Source organism: Oxyura jamaicensis, chromosome 1 (genome assembly GCF_011077185.1).
Source record: "Oxyura jamaicensis isolate SHBP4307 breed ruddy duck chromosome 1, BPBGC_Ojam_1.0, whole genome shotgun sequence".
NCBI lineage: Eukaryota > Metazoa > Chordata > Aves > Anseriformes > Anatidae > Oxyura > Oxyura jamaicensis.
In genome coordinates, this window is record NC_048893.1 from 36,176,190 (window position 1) to 36,186,406 (window position 10,217).

The window sequence follows — 10,217 nt, forward strand, 5'->3', positions numbered from 1 at the left end:
AAGAAAAGAAAAGAAAAGAAAAGAAAAGAAAAGAAAAGAAAAGAAAAAAAGAAAGTATTTAATTTGCTTTTAAAAACCAATCTAACGTGCCAAATAAATGCCTACAGAAGTGTCGGTACTGAGTACCTATTTTCTTGCAAACTTGAGACTAGAAACTGACTGCTTTTTAAAAGAAAGCCTAGCATCCTTGTAATAATTAGTTTCCAAGAGCTTACACGAGAGATCATAGAACCACACAGGAAAACTCTCATCAATGTACCTGATGTCAATATGCTCACGGCAAAAGTAATGTAATGATTAATAGTCCCCAGGAATATTACTCCCACTTATTATCCATAGGCCCTTAAACTGAGTTCATCTCTCTAGTGTCTGATCAAGAGAAAATGCAGTTGTTTGTCAAACAGGCTGTACTTAGCACTTTGATGCAGCACAAGCTGCACTGTGACATGCTGACAAAGATAGATATTTTCCTCTCAGATATTGTGAGGAAATTTAGGCTGGCTATATCAAGGAACAAGATAGGTGGCCTTACACTACACGCAATGCTCTTAAAGCGTTATTAGCCTGAGCGTGTGAAAAGCAGAAACATGCACATTAAGAGTTTGATTAAATCTGATAATAGTTGATCGTTCACTATTTGATATGGTGATTCTGGCTTCTATTCTAAATCCCATGTGCCCCAAGGGAAAGCTGAAACAATGTCTGTCTTATTCTTACAGGCAAAAATTGCAAAGATGCTGAGAGACTACACAAAGCTATGAAAAGAAAAACGGTAGCCAAGACATGAAAAAAGTCATTGCAGAACTTTTTTTTAAAGGGATTTAATTATTGAGTTCTATATGGAGAACTATATGGACTATATAGAGGACTGTAGACTTTATGACATTACTAAATCTGTTTGCTTCTCCTCTACTTTTTAGTAACAGATTTTTTGAAGTAGGAATTTATATCTATTTCAGAGCATTTTCTCTGCACACTGCATCAAGGTTTTATAAAGTTTTGGTTAATGAAAAGGTTGTGTTGGTTTTTAGATTCTTCTGAAGCCCTTAATAGGGAGCAGTCCTATGTAAGAGCTTTGAATTAAATGCAAATAACTTGTTTTGCTTCCTAAAGCTCTGATAATGTTGAGCACGTTTTCCAAGCATAGTTCAACATTATTGCTATTGGTATGGTTTATACTGGCAGATTTCCAAGACAAAACATTACATCTGTCTTGGGCAAAAGGATCTATCCTACAGTCCTCAAGTTTTCTGAAAGTCTCTCTTCTAGAAAATGATTAAGTACACTGTAATACAAAGTTCTTTTAACAGCCCTCATCCTTTTTTTATTTTTTCCCCTTCCTCCCTGATATTCACATATGACTCAAGCTCTGCTAGTTCAATACTTAATAAAGCCTGTGAGACAAATATATCTTAATCATGGTCTTTCTGACATCTTCAGAAATCATTGTCTGGGAAAAAAAAATCCAGCGTCTGTGGAATTATCACTTTCTGTCTTATCTACAGAAATATTACACAACTGAAGAGATTTCACATGAGAAAATATGTTAAGTAACAGTTTTATTTTATCTGCAGTCAACTTACAGCCCCTTCCCACTAGCTACCACCCTTCAGAACCTTCTGTATGTTGGCATCTGTTTATGGGATCCCTGGGCCTCCCTTAGTATTAGATCATGATAGTAATAGCTGACAGCTTCTGGGATTTGTGTCATCTTCCAGGAAGCTCATTACTAATAGCAAGGATGACTCATTTTTGTTTGGGTTCAGCACTTGAATCTGCCTCTCAAAAGGCAGCTAGTCTGTTGTCCAGAACTTCCCCTCCTCAAAGTATTTCTGCAGAGACGTTTCCTCCATGGCATCCTGAAAAATCATGGGGAAAAAATGAAACCCTTCCAGCCCAAGAGAAATGAAAGTTTAAACTTCCCTCTGCTACTCTTGCCTCCTACTTTCATGCTCTGACGTCCTACTGTCAATGCTCCTGGATGGCAAACTCAGATTCACTTTTGGAGTTTGGCAGACAGGAATCTCCTGAATCCCAGCAGAGTACAGGGGGGAAATCAATATCCAAATGAATTTGATTCTGGAGGATCTCCTCTGATCCTAGTCAGATTCAAAGACAAGCTGCCAATCATCCCTTTAAAGGGGATGTCTGTCACGGGATAACACTGAAAAATGTAGGAAGCCTTCTCATTTAATTCTAGAGGCTGGCATTAATAAAACCCTTCTGTGTATAAATGGCATAAAAGGTAGCTGCCAGCATCTTCTGAAAATTGTTTTTAGAGTGGGATTTCAAATACCTATTTAAAGGATGAAAAATTATATGGGCATACTTTTGATTAAGTGAAAACTTGCTACCATGTGTCAAGACACAAACCAGTAAATGACAGTGCGAATGATCTCTTCTTGTTCATTGTGACTATTCGCTTTTATGGCTTTGGATTTTTTTCCTGCTGAAAGCAGCAATATTGAGTTCAAATTTATATATAGATTTTTCCCCATGGACAGAAGAGTAATAACTCCTTTAGTGTCATGTCAGATTATACTCTAAGAGCCATGAATTATCATGGCAGTGATATTACAGTGCATTCGAAGGTAAAATCATAGGGTTGTCAAAGTGTGTTTTCCTTTTACTGTATGTTCTTGGTTTTTGGGGTGGAATTTAGAGAAAGACATGACGGAGAGAAAGGCAGTTCCCAAAGCTAATCTAGGATTTCAAAGTATTTTTCAAACTAAGATTTAAAACTTTCATGGCAGAGTAATTTTTGACTGAATTTCCTGGCCTTAGGTTCACCTGTTTTTTAATGCCAAACAAACTTTTCTTGTACATATGTGTTGCAAATTTCTAAATCTATAAAACTGCTCATTTATTTTTATATTTTTCATTCTTATAATAAGACTTTCATGGGTGAAATCTTTCTTGTGCTGGAGTTAATTTCACCATTTCCCCCTGTACTCGGCTCTGGTGAGGCCGCACCTCGAGTACTGCATTCAGTTTTGGGCCCCTCGCTACAAGAAGGACATGGAGGTGCTCGAGCGAGCCCAGAGAAGGGCAACGAAGCTGGTGAAGGGTCTGGAGAACAAGGCTTACGAGGAGCGGCTGAGGGAGCTGAGACTGTTTAGCCTGGAGAAGAGGAGGCTCAGGGGCGACCTTATTGCACTCTACAGGTACCTGAAAGGAGGCTGTAGCGAGGTGGCGGTTGGTCTATTCTCCCACATGCCTGGTGACAGGACAAGGGGAAAAGGGCTAAAGTTGCGCCCGGGGAGGTTCAGGTTTAGGTATCAGGAAGAAATTCTTTACTGAACAGGTTGTTAGTCACTGGAATAGGCTGCCCAGGGAAGTGGTTGAGTCACCATCCCTGGAGGTCTTTAAAAGACGTTTGGATGTAGAGCTTAGGGATATGGTTTAGTGGAAGATTTGTTAGTGTTAGGCCAGAGGTTGGACTCGATGATCTTGGAGGTCTCCTCCAACCTAGACTATTCTGTGATTCTGTGATTCTCTGACTTTATAACATAAAGGATTTACTTTAGCTTCTATTCTCTCTCTAACTGCATAGGTAGCTGTATCAAGTAAGGGGAGGAATGAGAACTGAGAACATGCAAGACTTAAAGTTGGCTTCACTATGTAGATGAACAAAATAATTTAGTCCCAAATTTTCCCAAAAGATCCTCTAATTCTCAGTGCTTGACTACTGAGCTTTAGAAAATCAATCTTACTTCACTCGAGCAGCAAATAGACACATTTCTGAAAATCAGGGCTTACATATATAAGCTGGGCTCACAGAAAGACATTCATAATCAGGGCTCATCTAATCCTCAATAGCTCTGTTCCTCAGCTTCCCTTTTTAAAAAATAGAGTATTTCCTTAAGGAAATGACAAAGAGGTGTGGAAATCTATGACACCATACAGGGATTCAGCATTTGTAGTATGAACTATAGAAAGATAAGGAAATTCCAGAATCAGAATTGCTGAATACAGTATCAAGTTTGTAGTTTCATTAGACTGGGACACTCAGACATCCAGTTTGACTTACACAAATACAAAGCTAAATCAGAAATTATGTTTCATAAGCAAAAGTATTGTAAAAGCTCTGATTAAAATGTATAACTGTATAACACTGTGAAGCACTTCAGTGAACTAATGCTTTAAATTTTTTAGATTAACATGAATGTCTCTGTCCCCTCTCCTGTCTCCCTTTCATAGGTCACTTATTTTCAGCCTGTCATATGAGTTATTTCATTATCTGTCAATTCAGACTGGAGAAGGAATAACGTTATTTAAAATGGTATTATTAATTTAACTCACACAAGAACTGAAAACAACTATTTCAAGTCTCTGTGTTTGCATGACTTGCAGCTGGTTTTAAAAATCATGAAGTTATGTTATGTAAGTACCCAGTTACTCAGTTTTAAAACAGAAGGATCCCCCAGTCTTTGTATGAGCACTTACTGCCTTTTGCCTCTCCATTAACCCTTGTGCTTGATCTCTGAAGTGGCAGCAAGGCATCCATAGTGACCCGCAGTTCAGTCAGTGTAACCCAAGTCCAGAACAAAACTAAGGAAGTGCTGAAATGGGACGCAGGTGAAAAAATTAAAGAGGAGGTAAATGAAAACAGAAGTCCAATTAGAACTAATTTTATTATTTTGAAAATAAACCTTATCAAACAAACTTGATTTAATTATTTGATGAAAATATCTAGAAAGCCTGATATATCCTAGACTGCATCAAAAGCAGCATGGCCAGCAGGGCGAGGGAAGTGATTCTCCCCCTCCGCTCTGCTCTGCTCTTTAGATTAGATATTTGGAAGGAATTATTTACTGTGAGGGTAGTGAGGCCCTGGCACAGGCTGCCCAGAGCAGCTGTGGATGCCCCATCCCTGGAGGTGCTCAAGGCCAGGCTGGATGGGGCTTTGGGCAACCTGGTCTGGTGGGAGGTGTCCCTGCCCATGGCAGGGGGTTGGAGCTGGGTGGGCTTTAAGGTCCCCTCCAACCCAAACCATTCTGTGATTCTATGATCTATGATCAGCTGATAGGGGTGAACATACAGAAACAGAAGTATGTGACATTTTGTTAAAGATAATAGTGCTACATAATAACCTGACAAAATTAACATATTAACTATTAACCAGTGAAAAACAGGTCACTAAAAACAGGTCCTAAAAACACCTGCTTCCATCACTGAATCGCAGGGTTTCTAGTGGGCTTCAGTGACCATCAATGCTAAACACAATATGGCTTGGTACTTTTTTTTATTTTTTATTTTTTAATTATTTTTTTATTTTTTTCTTTCCGTCAGTGATGTGCAAGAAAATGCAAAGCTATTCTTTGGTAAAGTTTCAGAAAAGACATCTGCAGTGTTAAGCAAAAGCAAAGAGTAAGCAGCTAAGTAAGTTGGATTGCAATGCAGGGAAGTACAGGTGGTTTTAAACAAGGATCTGATGGAAAAATGTTTTAGGTAGACACCTGTGGTGCACAATACTATAGCATTTTGGGGGGCAGCTAGGCGAGGCGTAATAGGATATATCAGAGATTTGATTTTATGATTTGGAGCTTTTGTGGTTGGACTTGTACAGAGGCACGGAATTACAGTGTAAATTATTAAAAAAAAAAAAACGCGGTCTTTGTGCGGTGGGTGCCAGCGGGAGAGCCTCGGGCCTGGCCTCCGTCACCGCCCCTGCTCCGCCGCCACCCCGTGAGGGCCGGGCGAGGCGCGACATGGCGGCGGCGGGGCGCGGGCGGCCGGCGGAGCTGTGCGGGGTGCTGCTGCCCCTGCGGCCGGAGGCCCGGGGCTCGGAGGACGGGGTCTCGGAGGAGGAAGAGGAGGAGGAGGCCGAGGAGGAGCTGCACTTGGCGGAGGCCGCGCTGCTGGAGGCCGCCGGGCGGGAGGTGGAGGCCGCGCTACCACCGCGCCGGGCCGGTGAGGGGCGGCGGGGGGCGGGCGGGTCCCGGTCCCGGTCCCGGTCCTCCTTGTCCCTCCTTGTCCCTCCTTGTCCCTCCTTGTCCCTCCCGTCCTCCGTGTCCTGAGGTGTGCGCCGGGCCGGGCCGTGCTCCGCGCCTAGCTCAGCCTTGGGGGAGGCCTCTCGCAGGGAGCCGGGCAGCCCCGGTGCTGAGACCTTTATATCATTCTTATTTACTTCTTAATTTTGAAGTAACCAAACCCAGACTCCCCAGTTACTGATTTTGTAATAAGATAAGGTAAAGCAATGCAAAGTAGGTGGTGAATCTCATACAGGTAGCAGAAGGAAGTGTACACACAGTCATATGGCCATGCACTGCAAAAGTAGAAAACCATAAAGTTTTTCCATTCAAATTGTTTTTTGTTTTTGTTTTTTAACCTTCATGGCATGTAAACGTGATGATAGTTGGCCTTCAAGATTCTCTAGGTCGAGTACTCAGGCTGGTGACATTGGAGCAACTTCTGCTTAGTAGAAATAGTTTATCCATAAGTTGTTTAAAAACTGCTAAATTCATGGGGAAAATATACAGAAAAAAAATGTCATAAGGCCTAAGATCTGCAGACACTGAGGATCTGTGTGTTACAAGTGCATGAGGGAGAGAGGATGGAAAGAGGGGGCAAACCAGGTCATGCAAAATGTTACAGGTTATTATTTCGAAGCTGTTAGTTGCTTATAATTTTGTCTGTTTCAGTTGCAGGAAATTTTTGGTATAGAAATGTATCCAAAGAGCATGCAGGCACATGATACTCTGTGACGAAGTTGTTCAGGATTGAATTGGACACTATCTTGGCATAAATGGTGTAGTGTTAAACTATATGTTTGTGTCTTTAACTGATATGATAAATATTCATACACATGTTTAATTTTGTAGCTCTCACACCTATAGAAGCAATTTTAGTACTTGTTTCTGAGGTTGGATGTACTCATTTTTAAATACTACAGAAAAGGCTGACATTAGGAATTTTACGAAAACCGTGCTTCTTTGCTTTTATTACTGTAACTTATCATACAAAAGGTAAAAATAGGCTTTGACCAAAACAAAACACCTCTTCCAATTAAACCAAACTTTTATTCTTTACAGCTGGCAGTAACAATGGTTTCATTTTCTTTTTCATGTTTCAGTTGTCATACAAGAGAACTCCAAAGAGGAATATGAAGCAGTTGGACGTTTTCCATTAGTTGGCCCTTGGTGGAAAGTTAACGTTAAAGTTAAAAAAGTGGGGTCGAAGTACGTTGTGCAAGGATATCCATCATATTTTCTTCGGACTGATATAGAAGAAAACAACCGACAAGTCTTTTCCCTCTTTCTTAAAGAGTGTGGAGTTCCTGATTATTTTAGAGAACAATTTTTCACTTGGCTTCCTCCCAAGTGTGCACTGAGTTTTGGAAATCTTGAAGAAAAACTAAAACAATTCCAATATTCACATTCACCAACAGGGAAGAAACAAGGAGACACCAAGGAATTTGATATCTTACACTATGTTTTGAAATCCTGTAGGTATATCGTGTACCAATTTGTTAGTTTTATAAGCTAATGGTTATATCTCTAAGATAGATTGTTCAAGCTGACATGTCTTCATATGAAGCGTGTATGCAAAAGATTTTTGAACGTGCAAAAATTCTTGCACATTTTAAAATTTGAGGACAGTAGAATGACTGACTGATTAAAGGTGGACATGCAGCTACTAACATGCAAGGACTTTCCTGAAATCTGTAGGGTTACCAAAATAGAAATGTCCTGTGCTACAGGTGCAGACGGTGGTGTAGCTTTCATTGATTTATTCAGTTATAATAAGAATTACTAAGAATGGGTTCAGTACCGCTTAAACATGGTGGTTATGGGTTTTAGGGCAAATATGTATTCAGAAATGGTACAGCTACTTCTTTGTAGTGCAAACAGCTAATTCCTGAGCTCAGTCCAGACCAGCTGCACCAAACAGCCTAGTTGCCTACGTGTATTTGAATCTTGCCCATCAGCAGGTTGTATGGCTGGGCGGTGCAGCGCAGAAGCACTGGAGCAGAGATGGTTCGGGACTCCCGATCCTGTTGTGTAGCTGGTTTGATGCAAAATCCACTGAAACATGGAAAGTTAAGGCATGTCCTCAGCACTAGCTCTTTTATTTTGCTCTAACGGTCTGTTTCCATCATCCCACGTTACTGATGCAGGCAGAGGCTGCCCTGGCCTGGTGCCATACAGAGCCACTTGGGTAACAGCAGTACCACAGGACTCAGTTCTCTGGGTTGGAGGAGGTCTTTCAAATCCAGCAGCAGCTGTGCATAAATTTGTACTGTCAGGTTGGGTCTGTCCGCCGCTATGTGCATGTCAGTGAAGTCTTCAGTACTTGGCTTACTGGGCAGTGGCAGGTCAAAAGATGGAGGGGACTGTTTTAGAGGTCAGATCACGTCTGATAGTAGAGTTCATAAGTCTGCTAGACTTGAGCTGACTTTCCTCCAAATCACATGTGTAAAGAGAAGAAAAATTTCACAATTGTGTAACTTCAGGCTTTTTGTTTTGTTTTTGTAATGGTAGAAAAGTGCTTAGCACTTCAGATCTTTCCATGACCGTAAAGAGATTGGATCGTATAGTGGGAGAAGCTCTGATCTAGTTTGCTGCAGGAATTTTAATGGGATATGTAGATCACTTCTGATTGTCTAATACATTTGTACTTTTTTGGTGAAGAAGATTACACAGTGTGGCTAAACATACTGTCCCCTACTCTTGTAGATGGCTTAGTGTAGTTTTCCCTAATAGCTAACTTAAATTACTTTGCTGCAAATTAAACTCTTCTCTCTGTCATTGGGAAATAGAAAAAAATATTCCCCTCCATGCCATCTTGCTATTATTACTACTGTCATATTTTTGATTGTCAGTTAACTGTTTTGAACTTATTAATTTTTCTTCAAGCAATTAAGATATTTTTACCCAACAACAGTGCATGTTGATTCTCCTCTTGAAAATTAATCATTTGCTTCAAAGGGGAAATGTTTCACCTTTGCATTTCTGTAAGTAAGACAGTTATAACAAAAAGTATGTAACCAAGAAAAATTGGTGTTTTAAATTTGGAGTTGTGAAGTTTCCTTGACACTTCCTTAAGAATTGCTTTTTTTTTTTTTTTTTTTCTTGCCAAGAGATAAAACTTGTAAAAGTCTCACATTCTTCTAAAATTTGTTTTTAAAGTGAGGTATAGAAGAAATCAGTTTCATTATTCCCCTTTTGCAGATCACAAGACTGGTACCCACAGAGGGAAAATGATAACTTAAGTTCGGGATCATTGAGAAAGCCAGGGGGGGAGCACTATTATCCTAAGTTCCTGCACGGATGCGATATTATACGTCTGTTTTATTTTATTTTGGATTTTAATTTTTCTTTTGTACGTCTGTATGAAACTTAAATAGGAGGGACAGGTGCGGTGAGGTCTGAACGGACTTTCTACAACAGGCTGTTGTGTGCAGTTTAAACTAAATGTGTAACTTGTATTTTTCACATGAGTACATTTAGTTTCAGTTTTTATCTGTTCACATTTTTTTTTCTAAGGCAGTTCAGGGAAAATAGACTTAAAAAGAGTTTGAAAAGGATTACAAAGAGTAAGAAAGTGGAAGAAATCAGAGATGCTTTGGATACAGGGGAGGCAGAAGGATAAAAGCCAGAGTCAGTTTAAATTATCTTTACTAATATTTTTGTATATTGCTTAAAACTTTATTGGTTTATGGTGCGTACAGTTGCAGGCAAGGCAGTATTGGTAGCTCTGACTTTTCCGATGATACTGGAGTTCTTGCCAATTCTTCTGCCACGCCATTTTTGCTGTCTTTTGGATATGGTGAGTTGGCAAAGAAGGACTGAAAACGATGATACAGATGGTGAGACAGTACATTTTCAAGATGAGATGCTAACAAAATTGGATGGGATATTAAAGAATGAGCCATGGAAACTTGGATTCAGCAGGGTAAGTAATGTTAAGCAGGGTAAAAAATGTGGTGTTTGTTACATTTGATCTTCATTAGAATACAGTGTTGTTTTGGTTATGTTCAGTTTATTACCTGAAGAGGTAGGAAGTAAGCCTAGCTCATTTTAAACTGGATGATTTACTGGGCTCAGTTTTACAACTTTTTTTCCTCAGTTGGTCTACAGATAATTTCTCAAAAGATTTTAAATGTGATCATGTTACAACCTTTTGTTTTGTCTTTTCTTTAAGGAATAGAAAATTCCTTAAAGTATTACCTCAAGTATTTACTTGAGGTAATTGGGTCAAAAGTCAGAAAGCTA

At 39.9% G+C, this 10,217-nt stretch overlaps 1 protein-coding gene across 2 annotated transcripts in view; it reads left to right on the top strand.

Annotated features, from left to right (window-relative positions):
• The first annotated feature begins 5,693 nt into the window (after positions 1 to 5,693).
• HELB (DNA helicase B) overlaps positions 5,694 to 10,217 on the top strand; it is a 16,107-nt gene continuing 11,583 nt past the window's right edge. The window contains exons 1-3 of one of the 2 annotated variants that reach the window (XM_035333264.1): positions 5,694 to 5,913; positions 7,076 to 7,447; positions 9,674 to 9,897. In XM_035333264.1, coding sequence (XP_035189155.1) covers positions 5,712 to 5,913; positions 7,076 to 7,447; positions 9,674 to 9,897 — 798 coding nt within the window. In that variant the 5' untranslated portion in view covers positions 5,694 to 5,711. The remainder of the gene's footprint in view (positions 5,914 to 7,075; positions 7,448 to 9,673; positions 9,898 to 10,217) is intronic. The other variant, XM_035333258.1, reaches the window with a different exon arrangement.